At 42.7% G+C, this 18,910-nt stretch overlaps 1 protein-coding gene across 1 annotated transcript; it reads left to right on the forward strand.

Moving 5' to 3' along the window:
- The first annotated feature begins 11,733 nt into the window (after nt 1-11,733).
- LALBA (lactalbumin alpha) lies at nt 11,734-17,550 on the forward strand. Its single transcript, XM_032143741.2, has 5 exons — nt 11,734-11,843; nt 15,175-15,326; nt 15,975-16,133; nt 16,630-16,705; nt 17,217-17,550. The coding sequence occupies exons 2-5, from the start codon at nt 15,194-15,196 to the stop codon at nt 17,275-17,277; spliced, it is 429 nt and encodes a 142-aa protein (XP_031999632.1). The 5' UTR covers nt 11,734-11,843; nt 15,175-15,193; the 3' UTR covers nt 17,278-17,550.
- The last annotated feature ends 1,360 nt before the right edge of the window (nt 17,551-18,910 follow it).

Genomic DNA, 18,910 nt, shown 5'->3' on the forward strand with positions numbered 1-18,910 from the left:
TAAATTAGAAATAAACAACAATAAAATATCTAGAATTTAAGCAACATACTTTTATTTTATTATTATGATTTTTTATTTTTTTTGAGATGGAGGCTTGCTCTGCTACCAGGCTGCAGTGCAGTGATGCGATCTCGGCTCACTGCAACCTCTGCCTCCCAGGTTCAAGCGATTCTCTTGCCTCAGCCTCCCGAGTAGCTGGGATTACAGACACACACCACCACACCCGGGTAATTTTTTGTATTTTTGTAGAGACAGGGTTTCACCACGTTGGCCAGGCTGGTCTCAAATTCCTGACCTCGTGAACCCGCCTCGGCCTCCCAAAGTGCTGGGATTATAGATGTGAGCCACCACGCCCGGCCTATTATTATGATTTTTTAAGAGACAGAGTCTCACTCCGTTGCGCAGGCTGGAGTGCAGTGGTGTGATCATAGCTTATTGTAACCTCAAACTCCTGGACTCAAATAATCCTCCTGTCGCAACCTCCTGAGTGGCTGGGACTAGAGGCATGTGCCACTATATGTGCTTAATTAATTAATTTTTTTTTGTAGAGACAAGGTCTTGCTATATTGCCCAGGCTGGTCTCAAACCCCTGGCCCCAAACAATTCTCCTGCCTTGGCCTCCCAAAGTGCTGGGATTACAGGCATGAGCCATTGTGCCTCGCATGCAACATGTGTTTGAATAACCCATGGGTAAAGGAAGAAACCACAAGGGAAATTAGAAAATATTTTGAACTAAATGATAATAATTACAGATGAAAAATTGTGAAATGCTGCTAAATCAGTGCTTAGGAGAAACTTTATGTCTTTAAATGCTTATGTTAGAAAGATACATATTTAAAACCAATAATTTAAGCTTCCACTTTAACAAGGTAGATCAAGAAGAGCAAGATGAACTCAGAGTAAATAGAACAAAGAAAATAATAAAGAATGGAAATCAATGAATATAAAGGAGAAAAACCGATAAAACAAAAATTAGTTTTTAAAAATTTGAAACAGGGTATTGTTCTGTCATTCAGGCTGGAGTGCAGTGATGTGATCATGGCTCACTGCAGCCTAAACCTCTTGGGCTCAGGTGATCCTCCCATCTCAGCCTCCTAAGTAGCTGGAACTACAGGTATACACCACCATGCCTGGCTAATGTTTTTTAAACAATACAGGAGCTAATAGCCAGTTTAGAGAGGAACAAAATGGACCGGATGGAGCTGAAAACACAACATGAGAACGTCACAATGCATCACAAGTATCAATAGCAGAATAGACCAAGTGGAGGAAAGAATCTCAGAGCTTCAAGACTATCTTGCTGAAATAAGACAGGCAGACAAGAATAGTAATAATCTCGGAGCTTGAAGACAATCTTTCTGAATAAGACAGGCAAAAAAGAATGAAAAGGAATGAACAAAACCTCAGAGAATATGGGACTGTTTAAAAAGACCTAACCCTATGACTGATTGGGGTACCTGTAAGAGATGGGGCAAGTGGAGCCAAATTGGAAAACATACTACAGAATATCATCCAGGAGAACTTCTGCAACCTAGCAAGACAAGCCAACATTCAAATTCAGGAAATGCAGAAAACTCCAGTAAGATACTCCACGAGAAGATCAACCCCAAGACATAATCCTCAGAGTCTCCAAGGTCTAGGAGTAGGAACCCATGTTATTGTCTCCAGAGGTGCTCACTAAGAAAAAATGCACAGAGACTCTTGACTTTTGTAATGTTCTGCCCTGTTTCCAACCTTGTCCGAATTCTAATGTGTTATTACTTGCCATTCATCCCTACCTCTCTTTTGGGTTTTGATCTCTCTTTCTTACCTATTCTCACCCAACCTGTGGGTCCTGGTACTGATTTTCCAACACTTGCCCCATCCTTTGGTGGCTGCTCTTGATTTCCAGCTAGTGGCCTGATAATCTCTTTTCCACAAATTCTGACATATATCCATCATAGTTTGAGTCTTCTTAATCCAAGTGTTCACCTGTACCCCCATCTACCTCCAAAGATCAGGCTTTTCTTCTTGACTAGAGTAAGAAAGAGGGAGTTTTATCTTACCTTCCTCTACAGTTGTGTTTTCAGAAGTTTTTCCTTTGTTCCAGGTGCTGTCTCCACCATCTCCATCTCTAACTTAGGTCCTGATTCACCTCTCTGATGGCTCTAGCCTGGAATTTCCAGGCTACTTCCCTCATTTGGACTGTGCTTCCTTTCTGCAGGCATTATGGGAAGGTTGACATGGGTGAGAACTTTCACGTTAATACTTTTTTATTATTCACAACACTGTCCACGTAAGACTGGATGAGTATTTCCAATATTCCTTCTAAACGGCTGGTGTAATCAAAGAAAGTTACAGGAGAAAAACATGTAAAACTGACACTCTATGTGGTCTTTATAAGAATTTAAGAAGGCCTTTAACATGGAGGTTAAAATCCTTGTTAGAAACAAGTGCTTGGTGCCGCAAAGAAAACCAACATGTAGGCAGAAGATTCCTCAGCAAGGCAAATTTACTTCTGCAGAAGGGTGCAGCTTGTGCCAGTCACAATTGCAAGAGCACACTGAGTGTGGTGGGGCAGGGGTTTTTATCCCTAATGCAATCAGTCCCTACTGCTGTGTTCTTTCCCCATTGGCTGGAGTTGAACTGCACAATCTAAGCTAACCTGATTGGTTAATGATTGAAATTGAATACAGCTAACTAGGTGGGAAGAGGGAGGTTATCTGTTATGGTGTGAGGCATGTCTGGGCATGTCAGGGTGCGGCAAGGACGGGAAGAGTTCTTTACAGCATGGGTAACTAGAAACCCATGTTACTGCATGGGTCTTACAAACAAAGGACAAGGAACTAAAGCCTTTTGAAGAGGAATTTATCGTTTTTGACAGTTCCCCCTCTGATTTTATAGTTTTTCCTCTTCAAAACATCTCAGCATATCCCGGCTCTGTTGTTCTTCTTGGGCATCTAGAAGGAAGAGTTTATCAGAATGGAGGGGGGGAGAACTAAGGGAGGTTTTGGTGAGAGCTGTTTCTACAAGTCTTCACACTAAACTGCAAATACAGGGTGTGATACAGCATCCTACAAGAATGAGCACGCCTGTAACAGTTACAAGGGAGGTGAATATTGACGTCATAATTCCTTTCCATTTCCCAAACCATTTTTCCATGAGGCTTGTAAAGGGGTCATGTATTCCAGAATTTTTGGCTAACTCATTTGATAGGGAGGAAGGTCTTGTAGGGCTTTTTTTATTGTTCCTTCGGGGGCTGTGTTATTAGGAATAAAAGTGCAGCATTGAACTCCGATCATAACACAGACTCCGCCTTTCTCTGCTAACATCATGTCAAGGGTTATCCTATTTTCCCAAGCCACCTGGCTGGTGGAGCCTGATTGTTCAGCTATTCCTTTAATAGTATCTCTTGTATAATTGACAAATTGCTGCTGATTATAGTAGATGTAATTTATCCAATCTACATTTTCATTTATAGTTGACCACCAGAACAATGCTGACTCAAACCTTGCAGCTATTTGGTTTCGGGCCATAAATTCATCTGGCACTTCTTGCAGAACTCCAATAGCATCTATATATACATGTGAGTCAAAAGACCTGTGAGGGGCACTCCTTTTTTTTGAGACAGAGTCTCACTGTTGCCCAGGCTGGAGTGCAGTGGCGCGATCTCGGCTCACTGCAGGCTCCGCCCCCCGGGGTTCAGGCCATTCTCCTGCCTCAGCCTCCCGAGTAGCTGGGAGTACAGGCGCCCGCCACCTCGCCCGGCTAATTTTTTGTATTTTTAGTAGAGACGGGGTTTCACCATGTTAGCCAGGATGGTCTCGATCTCCTGACCTCGTGATCCGCCTGCCTCGGCCTCTCAAGGTGCTGGGATTACAGGCGTGAGCCACCGCGCCCGGCCGAGGGGCACTTCTTTATTCCGATTATCTCTCTTATTGTGTTGACGAGATGCTAGGGTGAAAGGGATGGCCAACTGGACTAGAGCAAAAGTGCCACTCCAGTTACTGGGCAGAGTACCCAGTAGTGGTCCACCGCAGTACCACCATACGTCTGTTCGGGGATGAACCAGGGCAGACTGATGGGTAAGCTCTTGGAAGGGCTTAGTTTCACTGCACCCAGTTAGGTTTCTGAGGGACATTAAATTTTCCCCTTGTCTTGCGAGACACAAGGTGAAATTAACATCAGAAGTGGGAGGCCAGATGGTTCTCAGAGGATGACTTGCAGGGCCTTTGGCTTCTGAGAATAGCAGTGAGAGAGTCTTGCATGACTCATTGCCCCAGGCAGTGGAGTTTTGAAAGAGAGCTACCATACAGTTCATGCCCCGTCCGTGAGAGGACCACCCAAGTGGAAAGGGGACAATTCGGGTCTCTGGCCTGCCTGTCATACAAGAGTCACAGTTGCTTTTGTTTAGCATGTGAACAGAATATTTAATCCATTCCAGCCAAGCATTTGCGTCTTGATATCCTGTTTCAATTGCTATAGTTTGTTTTAAATCTTTAACCTCTACAACAGCTACTTTGGTTTTATCACTGGGTATATAACGAAAAAAAAAGATTTTAGAGGAGAATTTAGGAGAGGGAGAAGGGGGTGCAGGAGGTGGGGAAGCAATGAAGCATATTTCAAACAATCCTATGGGGTCGTTCCCTGAGACTTCTGTTCCTATACAATAGAAACGGCTTAATGAAGGGAAAGAACTCTGGGGAGCAGAGATGGTAATCTGTACTGGATGATATTGGTTCAGCTGACAATTGGGAGGAGTAACTCCTTTAGCAAAATGGGTCCCAGCTACTCGGGAGGCTGAGGTGGGAGGACTACTTGAGCCCAGGAGGTCAAGGCTGCAGTGAGCAGTGATTGTGCCACAGTACTCAAGCCTGGGTGACAGAGCAAGCCTCTCTCTCTCTGTGCGTGTGTCTCTAAAGTTAAACTACAATTTTCAGCTTTTCTTTTTAAATATCCTCTGCATTTAGGGATATATATTTAGCTCCCATAGTTAGCTTGGCCTACACCAGGAATGAACAAAGACACCTGGTAAGGTTAGAAGCAGGATGGAGTCAGCTATGTAGATTTCTCTCACTGTCATAATTTTTGCAAAGGTGATTTCATACAGAGTGTTCCTAAAGATAAGGACCAGTTTCCCTGTCTTGTATACTGTTAAGAGTATGGTTGTTTGTGAAGGAAATGTTTTTCATAGTTCCTTTGTGGCTCTCAACATTCATCAAACAGTTGTCAGTAGCTTAAGATGGAGTCACTGATGTTAAGTCTGAAACATTGCTAAGCTCACAATTTCTAGTGTCCTGGTTGTATTATAAAAATGTGTATTCTGCAGTTATTTGATATAATGTTGTATATACATCTATTAGGTCAAATTTATTAATTGTATTGTTAAAATCTTATACTGACTGGTTTGATCTTGTCTTATCAATTATTGAGAGACTAAACCCTTGCTTTGAGTTCAATTGTCTCTTCTTTTTTTCTAGTTTCCTAAGGTAGAAGCTTAGATTTCTAATTTGATACTTTTCTTCTTTAATATAGGCATTTAATGTTATAAATTTCCTTTTAAGCACTGCTTTAGCTGCAGCCCACAAATTTTGATATATTTTCATTTTCATTCCACTTAAAATATTTCTTAATTTCCCTTGAGGTTTCCTTCTTGACAATTAGTTATTTAGAAGTATGTCCTTTAAACTTCCCAATATTTGGGGGGGATTTTCCAGATATCTTTCTGTGATTGTTTTTTAGTTCTTTTGTGATATTTTAGTCCTATTTTTTGTTTGTTATTTTCTTATTCTATTTTGTTTCTATATGGGTTTGGATTCTTTGTTTTTCTATTATTTTACTAGTTTACCTGAAAATTTTGATAATGCACTTTTAATAAACTCTGAAGTTAATTAGTATCTTTACTATTTTTCTATAGAATGCAAGGCCTTAGGAAACTTTCACTCTAAATATTGCCCAACTTACATGCTTCTATTTTCCATCATTTTAATTTTGAATATCTAACTCCACAAAGCAGTGATTATCTTTTGTTACATATCAGGCTCCCCTGAGAAACATTCTGCGATGGAGACTGGTGTACAAGTTGATTAGACAGTGGTTTTGGAATCGACATCTGCGTGTGTTTGTGGGGTGAGGTGGTGGGAGGCCGAAAGAAGTAGGACTGGTGACAGGGACAAGCTGTGCTCTGGTGCAGTCACAACAAAGTGCTCAGCCAATCTTGTGGGAAGTTGTGGAGCTGAGATTGCCCTGCAGACTTGTCTCTCACTGAGGCAAAGGGGCTCTCCCTTTGAGAGTAATTCTCAGATTGAGATTCACCTGAGTGCTATCAGCAGCTAGCTCTCCCAGCAGCTGGGGGAACCACTGCTTTAATCCTGAAAGGGGTGGAGGGAATCTGGGTGGTGCACTGTAGCATCCACTGGAATCCATTTGTGTGCTGCTTGGACCCACTTGCTTTGCATAAGCTCTGGGAGCAGCTCTTCCAGGATTTTGGTGATGTCTTTTCATGGGGAAAATTAAAAGAAGTTGAGCGGTGTGAAAGTTGTCAGAAAGGTTCTCATGTTTGTATGCCTGATAACAAAACTATCACAAGAGATGGCAACAATCACAACCTTGCAAAGTCCATTGCAACCTTACACAAAAAATACTTCTGCAAAGGCATTTGCCCAGCAACTCTCTGTTCAGCCTCGAACTGGCGTCACCCGTGTTATTGACCCTGATAGCCAAGGATAATCATTTCATTTCTGTTTTTGTTTGTTTGAGATGAGGTCTCGCTCTGTCACCCAGGCTGGAGTGCAGTGGCGTGATCTTGGCTCACTGCAACCTCCGCCTCCTGGGCTCAAGAGATTCTCCCGCCTCAGCCTCCTGAGTAGCGGGGACCACAGGCACGCACCACCACGCCTGGCTAATGTTTTGTATTTTGGTAGAGATGGGATTTCGCCATGTTGCCCAGGCTGGTCTCAAACTCCTGAGCTCAAGCAATCCGCCTGAACCTTGGCCTCTCAAAGTGCTGGGATTACAGGCATGAGACACCATGCCCTGCCAATAATTTCAAAACAATTGTGTATAATCCTCCTCATTTTTCCTTTAAAAACTTTTGTCCTCCTTTACCTCCCTGAATATATACATAGTTTATTATGGCATATATATTATGGCATATGTATTCCCATTGCAAAGCCTTATTGCCAAATAAATACCTTTTCTTTTAGAAGGTCTCTCTCTGTTATTTCGTTTAACAGTGGGATAAATTATAGCTCCCACTGCTACAACTGGTCTCTAGGCTGCACCTGTCCCTTACTACTCATTCTAGATTCCTCTTATTCTAGAGTACTATTGCTGCTAGTCTAGTGGCTTACCTTGTGGTCCGACTCAGATCTTCATTCTTAAAGTTCTGAAAGCCTGGTTACCTTTCCCTTCTCAGGTTGTAATTGCTGAATTTGTAATTTACAATAAAAGTTGGGCTGGGCGCGGTGGCTCACGCCTGTAATCTCAGCACTTTGAGAGGCCGAGGCAGGCGGATCACGAAGTCAGGAGATCAAGACCATCCTGGCTAATACAGTGAAACCCCGTCTCTACTAAAAATACAAAAAAATTAGCCGGGCATGGTGGCGGGCGCCTGTAGTCCCAGCTACTCGGGAGGCTGAGGCAGGAGAATGGCGTGAACCCGGGAGGTGGAGCTTGCAGTGAGCCGAGATCGTGCCACTACACCCCAGCCTGGGTGACAGAGCTATACTTCGTCTCAAAAAAAAAAAAAAAAAAAAAAAAAAAAGTTGGGCAAGGAGGCTGGGCATGGTGGCTCACGCCTGTAATCTTAGCACTTTGGGAGGCTAAGGTGGGTGGATTACCTGAGGTCAGACATTTGAGACCAGCCTGGCCAAAACATGATGAAACCTCGTCTCTACTAAAAATACAAAAATTAGCTGGGCTTGGTGGCGTTCGCCTGTAATCCCAGCTACTTGGGTGGCTGAGGCACAAGAATCACTTGAACCCAGGAGGTGTAGGTTGCAGTGAGCTGAGATCATGCCACTGCACTCCAGCCTGGGTGACAGAGCGAGAGTCTCTCTCAAAAAAAAAAAAAAAAAAAAAAAAAATTGGGCAAGGAAGTGCCAAGAGACACCACAATGGATCACCTGGATGCCAAACATATTCTTCATCCCTAATCTTGATGATTAGGGTTAGTCATCCCTTCCAGGATAGTGAGTCTTTCATGCTTGTTAGTCTCTTAGCATGAGAAACGTGAAGCTGCCAGCTGTAGCTTGAAGTTTAATGGGACACCCACTATGTTTCCTAGAACTGAGAACTAATATCTCTTAGCTATAGAGTTCAACGTGACAGGGACAGGAAGTACAGATTCCCAAAATAGGTCACTAGGCGTGATGGTGAACAGGGCAGTTTTATGTCTACTCCTGGGTTCCCAGGTTCATGTATTCTATGTATCAGAGACAGCACCATACCATGGTCATGTATGCTGTCATGGAGAATGGCAGCCCATTTCCACAAGGTTTCCAAATCCCGTTTTAGAGCTTGCTGCCTTGAACTACTTTTGACACCAACTGTTTTAGGTCAGATTTCCTGGGTAACAGACTCTGAGATGGAGATTTGCGTGCAGGAAGTTTACTGGGAAATGCGCGTGGTCTCAACACCTGTGAGGTGAAGGATTGAAGAAAGCAGGATTGGCCAGAAGAAGATGAATTGTGATGTAGTCATAACAAAGCTTCAGTTGATTTCATAAGAGCCTCTGGAGCTGGGAAGGCTGTGAAAAATTGTCCTCCACTGAGGCAAAGGGGCTAAGCTTCTCTATCCACATCAACCAGCCACTGGATGTGAACTGCTTCTGGGAAGTAAATGTGTCCCTTGGGCAAGGTGGCTCTTTTCAATGGAGGGGAGTTGGTTCTCCTCACTTGCATTCATAATAGTTCATTTTGTGTTTGGTAATTTTCTTTTTAGGGACAGAGTTTCACTCTGTTGCCCAGGCTGGAGTGCAGCAACATGATCATGGCTCACTGTAACCTGGGCTCAAATGATCTTCTCATATCAACCTCCTGAGTAGCTGGGGCTACAAGCACTTGCCACCACGCCTGGCTAACTTTTAAATTTTGGGGAAATAAGGATGGGGTCTCACTATGTTGTCCAGGTTGGTCTTTAACTGCTGGCCTCAAGCAATCCTCCTGCCTTGGCCTCCCAAAGCACTGGGATTACAGGCGTGAGTCAATGCATCTGATTGGTGTGTTTGGTATTGTTTTCTGAGCTCCTAGTTAGTTAACTTAATCTGTGGAAATTTCAAGGACCTCCGAGGAGGATTGCTTATGCTTCTTCCACATCTCAATTTAGTTTATTTTCTCAGCTTGGAATTTCCTTGACTAGATGTGGTTGGTTATGTTAGCATGAACTTCAGGCCTGAGTGAGAACAGGCCAATAATTTTTCACTCTTATGGGAGAATATTACTATTATTGTTGTTGTTAATTATTTTATGCCCTGAGCTATGGCAGAGGCAGATAGCTTTTGTGGTGGCTTCCCTTTGCTAGAAGACAAATAATTAAAAGAAAGAGCCTACCTATCACTTTCGGAGATGATAGGATTATAAACCTAGAAACCCCAAAATGCTAGTGAAAAAATACTAGAATTTGTAATATTTTGGCAAGATGGCTGTGTAGAAGATACATTTGCAAAAAGTATCTGTTCTCTGTACTATTTATAAGCACTTAGAAGTGGAAAGGGAAAAATATCTCATTCATATTAACAACAAAAAGTGCCAAGTATTTAGAAAAAAATTAATAAAAAAGGCACTGAATCATATGAAGAACACTATAAAATCTTACTGAAGTATATAAAATAAGATCTGAACAAAGGAAAACTACATATATCTTGAGATTTAAAATGTAATATTATAAAAAGTCAGTTTTCCAAAAATTATTATGTATATTGACTGTATGATTATGTATATTGTAATCTCAATTCAAATCTCAACAGACTTTTGGTGAAAATTGATTAAAATATATTAAAAATTTCATGAAAGAATAAATTGGGATAGGTTTATGAGACAGAACATGCAAATGTGGCAAAACATTGACAGTGAGTGGGTAGATAGGAAAGATACATGTGAGCTTATGATAATATTTTACAACTTTTCTGTAAGTTTAAATGACTTTTTTTTCCTTTATTTTTTGAGACAGAGTCTCGCTTTGTTGCCCAGTGCAATGGCACGATCTCGCCTCACTGCAACCTCTGCCTCCTGGTTCAAGCCATTCTCCTGCCCGAGTAGCTGGGATTACAGGCGCATGCCACCACGCCTAGCTGATTTTTGTATTTTTAGTAGAGATGGGGTTTCGCCATGTTGGTCAGGCTGGTCTCAAACTCCTGACCTCATGTGATCCACCTACCTCAGCCTCCCAAAGTGCTGGGATTACAGGCATGAGCCACTGCTCCCAGCCTTAAATTACTTTTGAAAATAAAAAGTTTAATTAATCTTTTTTTAAAAAGAAGATAACAAGGAAGACTTGTGATATCAGACAGCAGAGCATAGCAAAAAGCTGCCGCAAAGAAATCAGTAAGGTATTTGTGTCAGAATAGACAAATATGATAAGTTGAAGACAAAACCCAGACAGAATTGCAGATGGATTACAAATTTAAAATGAATAGCAAAACAATATGTGTTTATATAAATACAACAATTGATAAAAATATGGACTAACATATGGTAGACTTTTTTCCCTTGTTTTTTAAATTTTGGTGGGTACATCATAGCTGTGTATATTTATGGAGTACATAAAATGTTTTGATACAGGCATGCAATGTGAAATTAACACATTATGGGGAATGGGGTGGTAGATTGTGAATATGAGTTGACAGGATGATATTTGGCAGGGAAGAAATGAGGAGGAAGAAAGGGAAGCCATTCCTAAAAGGAAAGGAAAAACTACCATGTTAACAAAAAATAGGATGTAAGATTCTATTAAAGGTGTTGATGTAAAATTATGTAACTGTTTATTTAAAAATAAACATTTTATAAATTAAAAATGAAAAATCAATTAAAATTTGCATAGAAATTTTGTTAGCTTCTTGGTAATTACATGTGTATCGGTTTGTTTTAGCTAATATTCAGTTAAAAAGGTAAAATTTAGTATCTTTTAAAATCATTTTTGTGTTATAATTTATATTTCCATGCTTGCATTTTTTGGTTGATACTATCCCCAATTCACACAAATGAATCAATGGTTCGTTTAAGTATAAAAACAGTGATATAAATAGTAATGCAAATATAGCAATCCAAAATAAGCCCATATAAATTGCAAGCAGGCCCTTGGTGTGGGATGTAGAATGTGAATCTATAATGCTAAGTAACTTTGTAAGGACTTTTGGACAAGCAGCTGAAAAAGAAAAATGCCAATAAAAATCATTCCCTTTCTAAATCTTAATTGCTTTAATTAACTCTTTAATTTGGTTAAACATTTGCATGAAATTTGGGTTTCAAGATCTAGCAACATTGTCTACCTAGTGATAATTTTCCTGAATTATGAGAGAAAGAAGAACAAGATGAAGATATAAATGTATTTTAAAATAGAGACAGAGTCTTGCTCTATTGCCCAGGCTAGAGTGAGTGGCACAATCAAAGCCCACTGCATTCTTGAACTCCTGGGCTCAAGCAATCCTCCCACCTCAGTAGCTAGGAGTATAGGCACGTGCGACTCCCGAGTAGCTAGGACTATAGGCATGTGCCAGTATGCCTGGCTAATTTTTATTTTTTTTTGTAGTGACAGAGTCTTGCTATGTTGCCCAGGCTGGTCTCCAACTCCTGGCCTCAAGTGATCCTCCTGCCTCAGCCTCCCGAAGTGTTGGCAGTATAGGCATGAACCACCGCAGGCACAAGGTGAGGATATTAACTGTAAGATGTGATGACCATTATGACTGTGGCTCTCAGGGTGTTCCCTCTAAATGGTAGGCCTAGGCTCTGTGTAGAAACTCCAAGTCACCTACAGACTACAGTTTCAGATGGAAAACGTGCCTTGAAACACATGCTTTCAATTTCTTTATTTTTAGAAATAAAGACATTTTATTTTTATTATTATTATTATTTTTTGAGATGGAGTCTTGCCCTGTTTCCCAGGCTGGAGTGCAGTGGCGCGATCTTGGCTCACTGCAGCCTTCACCTCCTGGGTTCAAGCTATTCTCCTGCCTCAGCCGCCCGAGTAGCTGGGATTACAGACTCCTGCCAGCATGCTCAGCTAATTTTTGTATTTTTAGTAGAGATGGGGTTTTGCCATGTTGGTCAGGCTGGTCTCGAACTCCTGACCTCAAATAATCCTCCTGCCTTGGTCTCTCAAAGTGCTGGGATTACAGGCGTGACCCACCATGCCTGGCCTGAACTTTTTATTTTATAAATAAATTTATTTTTAGAAATAAAATTTTTATTTTGTTCATCTCCAAAAAGGTGATTCCTGGTTTTAGAAACCTGGATTTTTTTCCCACAGCATCTGAGAGAATGAACATAATTTTCTAGTCTATTTCTAACAAAATCCAGGTAAGTGTATTGTAAATGCCTCTTCACCATCTTGATTCAGCTCTGGACCTGCATGCAGAGCACCCTGAGTAAACCTCTTTGGAAAGCGAGATTTTGGAGGAGCTTTCTTCCTGGACAGGAAGAGTTGAGCAGGAGCTTTCTTCCACGAGCTGTGCTTAACGTCTTTCCACATACTTCCTCTTTCAGTGCTGTGATCATTGTGTATTGTTCTCCTTTGGACAATCTCCAAGAGGCTGCATCTTTCTCTGGATGTTTGCAGTCGTTCCCATTAGACACTTCCTATCCTCTTTTTCAGACGACCCCCAGGTATCCTATTTTACAAACATTTCTAGGGAAATAATGGTTCCTTTTGCCGGAGGCATGTTTATTTTCTTTTCTGCACTTAGTTGTGATTCCTGACCTGTATGCTGATTTTTATTGCTTATAGGGAAGGGCCAAGGTATAATCAAATTATAGGCAAGCAGGCAGCTGCCTTAGGTCTTGACTTGGCTGAAAGTGTAGAAAACCCCTGTGATTCTTGAGACCCTGGCCCACCATTTTACTCTATCACAGGTACTTAGTCAATAGCCTAGGGCAGGAGGCATTTTACACAAGACTCCACTATTGGAAGGACTAGTCCTCAGGACTAGCTTTTCTTATCTGTCCCTCTCCCACATGGTTCAAGGTCACCCTCAGCCATATTCTCAACAAAGCTTAGCATGATAGAATTCCCATTCCTGTCGCGTACCCTTGCAGTGCCTCTGGGTGGATGCGGAGAAATGGAGTGGCTCCACTTTTGTTGTGTTTCTGAACATGTATCTCTTGCTATCAGAACTTTCTGCTCATCCCTTCTGGCACACCAAGATCCTCCACCTTCCCTTCACTCATGCCACTTCATATACTGGTTATCCATGGTATAGAAGACAGGATTTAACTGAGAGGACTTTTCCCTGACTCTGAATACATGTAGGAGGTAATGATATGGAAGGCCTTCAGTTTGTAAGTCTTAAATAGATTGGTTGAGATAAATGTTCCCTGAAACATAAGAAATCAAGTTGCTGGGCGCAGCGGCTCATGTCTGTAATCCTAGCACTTTGGGAGGCCGAGGCCGAGGCAGGCAAATTGCCTGAGCTCAGAAGTTCGAGGCCAGCCTGGCCAACATGCAGAAACTCCGTCTCTACTAAAAATACAAAAATTAGCCGGGCATGGTAACATGTGCCTGTAGTCCCAGCTAGTCGGGAGGCTGAGGCAGGAGAATCACTTGAGCCTGGGAGGCAGAGGTTGCAGTGAGCCAAGATCGTGCCACTGCATTTCAGCCTGGGCAACAGAGTGAGAGTTGGTCAAAAAAAAAAAAAAAAAAAAAAAAGTAAGAAGAAGAAAGAAGAAATCAGGTTTAGAGATGAGGACAAAGAAGACAAATGGTGGCATGAAGGAGCTAAGAGCTACTTGTCACCATGACATGAAGCTTGATGCCAGCAAATTAAAGGAACTATTTAGAACTAGTATCCTCAACTCTACTTGCTCAGGGGTACTGACGTTATTGAGTTTCCAGACATAAGCTTGTTCAGCCTTAAAGTCCAATCTTTCTACTGGCTTGGGTCGTTCCCACTTTCTGTGGCCAACTCTGAGGTTGTCTACAAGTTATTGGTCTTAGATTTATGTAATGTCTCAATGCCAATGTAGTATTTGGTTATTTATGGTAGGAGTGGTTAGGGGTGGCTCGTAAGATAGCTAGATTCTTTTTTCTTTTTTTTTTTTAAAGACAGGGTTTCACTTTGTCTCCCAGGATGGATGGAGTGCAGTGGAGTGAACATGGCTCACTGCAGCCTCGACCTCCTGTGCTCAAGTGTTCCTCCTGCCTCAGCCCCTCAAGTAGCTGGGACTACAGGCACATGTCACCATGCCCAGCTAATTTTTGTAATTTTTTTTGTAGAGATGGGATTTTACCATGTTGCCCAGGCTGGTCTCGAGCTCCTGGGCTCAAGTGATCCACCAGCCTCGGCCTCCCAAAGTGCTGGGATTACAGGTGTGAGCCACTGTGCCTGGCCTAGATGCTTTCATACAGGCTTTTCAATTATGCATTTTCCTTAAGTAGGAAGTCTTAGGATCCAAGTTATATTGGATTGTTGTAGTCTACGTTCCCATATTCTATTCCTATTTCTGAGCCTTCAGTCATAAGCTACCATATTAAGGAACTAATTCTGGGCTTTATATGGCTGGATTGGTTGGACGAGTGCCAGCTCTGGTCCTGGGACTGTGGCATGTGATGACATACACCCCCTCTCCACATTCTGTATGTCTCTAGGGGGAGGGGGGAAGCTGGGTATAGAACTTTATTGGATTTTCTGATTGCCTCACTTATATTGCCCCCATGCCCTTCTTTGTTCCTAAAGTAACCAGAGACAGTGCTTCCCAGAACCAACTCTACAAGAAACAAAGGGATAAACAAAGCCAAATGGGAAGCAGGATCATGGTTTGAACTCTTCCTGGGCAGAGAACAATACCTGGTATGGACTAGATACTGGGAGAGGGAAAGGAAAAGTAGGGTGAATTATGGAAGGAAGCTGGCAGGCTCAGCATTTCTGTCTTGGCATGACCAGTCTCTCTTCATTCTCTTCCTAGATGTAGGGCTTGGTGCCAGAGCCCTGAGGCTTTCTGCATGAATATAAATAAGTGAAACTGAGTGATGCTTCCATTTCAGGTTCTTGGGGGCAGCCAAAATGAGGTTCTTTGTCCCTCTGTTCCTGGTGGGCATCCTGTTCCCTGCCATCCCGGCCAAGCAATTTACAAAATGTGAACTGTCCCAGCTGCTGAAAGACATAGATGGTTATGGAGGCATCGCTTTACCTGAATGTGAGTTCCCTGCTTCCTTGTTTCATCCATTCCTCATATGCTTCTCTCCTCCATCTCCTCTTTCTTCCACTTCGCCCCCCACTTTTACTTAATTATCATCCTATTTTCTGCTCATTTGCATGCTCTTTTATTTCATGTATGTATATATGTATGTATTTATTTATTTTTGAGATGGAGTTTTGCTCTTGTTGCCCAGGCTGGAGTGCAATGGTGTAATCGCAGCTCACTGCAACCTCTGCCTCGTCGGTTCAAGTGATTCTCCTGCCTCAGCCTCCCAAGTAGCTGGAATTACAGGCACCCACCACCATGCCTGGCTAATTTTGTATTTTTTGTAGAGACAGGGTTTCACCATGTTGGCCAGGCTGGTCTCAGACTTCTGACCTCAGGTGATCCGCCCTCCTCAGCCTCCCAAAGCGTTGGGATTACAGGCGGGAGCCATCGCGCCTGGCCCCATTTATTTTCCTATCCTTTCTTTCTCTTATTGTCTGATTTTTTTTTGGAATTCTCCATATCATCTTATCAAGAAACTCTGAGGTTTGCCATCTTTGGAGACTGGCTTGAAAGCATTTTTATGTCTGAGAATTACAGTTCCTCCTTTATGCAGATCCTGTACATCTCTGTGGTGTCTCTTTCTCATCTTTCCCTCAGTGATCTGTACCATATTTCACACCAGTGGTTATGACACACAAGCCACAGTTGAAAACAGTGAAAGCACGGAATATGGACTCTTCCAGATCAGTAATAAGCTTTGGTGCAAGAGCAGCCAGGTCCCTCAGTCAAGGAACATCTGTGGCATCTCCTGTGACAGTGAGTAGCCCCTATAACCCTCTTTCTCTGTTTTTTCTGAGGCCTGCCCTTGGGATAGTCTCCTTTTTCGTGCCAAGCAGACCTCAGGCTTCACTGCCTTGGCTGGGCTCTACAAAAATTGTGGGACTTGAATTGGCAGTACTGAGCAAGAAGCTGTTTGGATTTTTCATGGTCATCAAATCCCCAGACAGTTCCTTGAGGTTCAGGGGTAGACAATCTGAGCTGTCTGAGAATCTCGGAATCTGATTGTCTGCATTTTCAGACAATCAGTTGATGAAGTCAGTTGATGAAGCTGATGATTCCTCCAGAGATATCCCAGGGAAATGAAGGAAGTCCCTACCCAGGGTTAGACATTACCACATTGGTCCTTTCATATAGAAAGACAACAGGCACAAGCCTTGAGAGAACCCACTGGATCCAGGGGTTAGGGGAACTCAGTGCCTTTCTGGGTAATACTTCTCAGCTGTCTCATTCCTTTCCCTGTAACTCCTGCCAGAGTTCCTGGATGATGACATTACTGATGACATAATGTGTGCCAAGAAGATCCTGGATATTAAAGGAATTGACTACTGGTGAATCCTTATTCTATTTTCTATTTCCCCATCCTCCTCCTTACCCCATTAGCCCAGCACCCCTTTCCTCTTACCCTATCTCTTGGTCATTTAATGTAGGATACAGTGTCCGAAACAAAACTTACCTAGAGACTCAGGTTTTCGTTATTAAGCCTCTCTCGCTCCACTCCTTGGTAGCAATTTTCCTAATAAGGGGTTGCCTAATGGAGGGCTCAGACCCAGGCCTCCTTTCACTTAGACTTGGACATCTAATTCCACTTGTTTAGTTCTATGCCCTAAAGCAAGCTGTTGGTAACATTGCGTCTCCTTTTGAACCCCACAATTTTCTTGGATTATTTTTTATGGACTGTATTCCACTTGATGGCTGTGTCCCTTGACATCAGGCCAGGAATGTCTTTCTGTAATTCTCATCCACACTCTTCCACTTCAGCCCTCCTGGGAATGAATCTAGATGGAAATTCAAGCCAAGATTCAGTCAGCTAACTCACCTTGTCCCCTTCTCCATTATCAGGTTGGCCCATAAAGCCCTCTGCACTGAGAAGCTGGAACAGTGGCTTTGTGAGAAGCTGTGAGCGTCTGCTGTCCTTGGCACCCCTGCCCACTCCACACTCCTGGAATACCTCTTCCCTAATGCCACCTCGGTTTGCTTCTTTCTGTTCCCCCAAAGCTTATCTGTCTCTGAGCCTTGGGCCCTGTAATGACATCACCGAACTCTTGAGGACTATTTTCCAGGGATGCCTGAGTGGTGCACTGAGCTCTAGACCCTTGCTCAGTGCTCCCGATGGCACTTTCACTACAGCACAGATTTCACCTCTGTCTTGAATAAAGGTCCCACTTTGAAGTCACTGGCTGTAATTTTTTTCCCCCCTGGAGGGAAGGGGAAGAAATAGGATGAGTAGATGGACACTGAAGCCATAGGTCATAGCCACCTTCCATCTCTACTGAAGAAGTAGGCTGAATTTACAACAGAAAGGTGAAGGTTACTTTCTATACCAACTCAATGCAACAAACTTTTATTGATCACCTAATCTATTCAAGGAACTGTAGAGGGATCCAAAGTTGGCTGAACACTGGCCGGGTGCGGTGCTCCCACCTGTAATTCCAGCACTTTGGGAGGCTGAGGTGGGCAGATCGCTTGAGGTCAGGAGTTTGAGACCAGCTTGGCCAATAGCAAAACCCTGTCTCTACCCAAAATACGAAAGTTATCCGGGTATGGTGGCAGGCTCCTGTAATCCCAGCTACTTGGGAGGCTGAGGCAGAATTGTTTGAACCTGGGAGGTGGAGGTTGCAGTGAGCTGAGATCACGTCATTGCACTCCAGCCTGGGTGCTCCATCTCAAAAAACAAAAACAAAAACAAAAAACAAAAACACAAAGTTGGCTGGATGACCTTTTCCCTCAAGGACTAATGGGAAAGACAAGATAAACATAAATAAATAGTTATAATATAAGGAAGAGAGTTATAAGCATCATGAGAGTTAGAAATGTGTGCTGGGCATTCACAAAAGGAAAGATAACTTATATTTGGAGGGGATGTTGGGAAAAAGGAATCAAGAAAGGGTTCCTGAAAGGGAGAGTATTTAGGCTGGTTTTACAGTCTGTGTGGGATTTTGACAAGTGGAGATGTGGGGTGGGAAAAGGACGAGCATGGGCGGGAACCCAAGAATCTGAAATGGGTGACTTGAGGGGGTTGAAGGATTTCTTTATCCTTCATGAGGAGCTGTGAAGGGAACCCTTTCTGTCTCTAGAAACCAGAGAGAGAACAGGGACCTTGACAGCACAGTGGTGCTGAAGAATCTGAGAACATGGGACCTTTTGGTTTGGACCCTCCACTCCACTATTTCTTGTGCTGTGCTTGTTTTTAAGGAGAATGTTTGCAGAACTTCATTCATGTAAATAATTATGGGATATGTGAAAGAAGAAGAATCAGGAAATTTGGGTCCTAAAATCTGTTTCTGCTACTTATTGATGGTCTGAACCTAGGCAGGTAATCTCCATTCTCTGTGCCTCAGTTTCCTCATCTTAAAATGAGGATTTTGGTCTAGATAGTTTTCTGAGATCACTTCCTGCCTTAACAATCCAGCATTCCAAACTACAGTTTAATTTGTCACACTCTGAATGAGCTAAGAATGACATTCGCATTGTTGCTCAGCTCCACAGCCCTGGCCTTCACTCCACAGAGAAGACAGGAAAGTTCACCTGTGAGG

The sequence above is a fragment of the Hylobates moloch genome, unplaced genomic scaffold (genome assembly GCF_009828535.3).
Source record: "Hylobates moloch isolate HMO894 unplaced genomic scaffold, HMol_V3 SCAFFOLD_22, whole genome shotgun sequence".
Lineage (NCBI taxonomy): Eukaryota > Metazoa > Chordata > Mammalia > Primates > Hylobatidae > Hylobates > Hylobates moloch.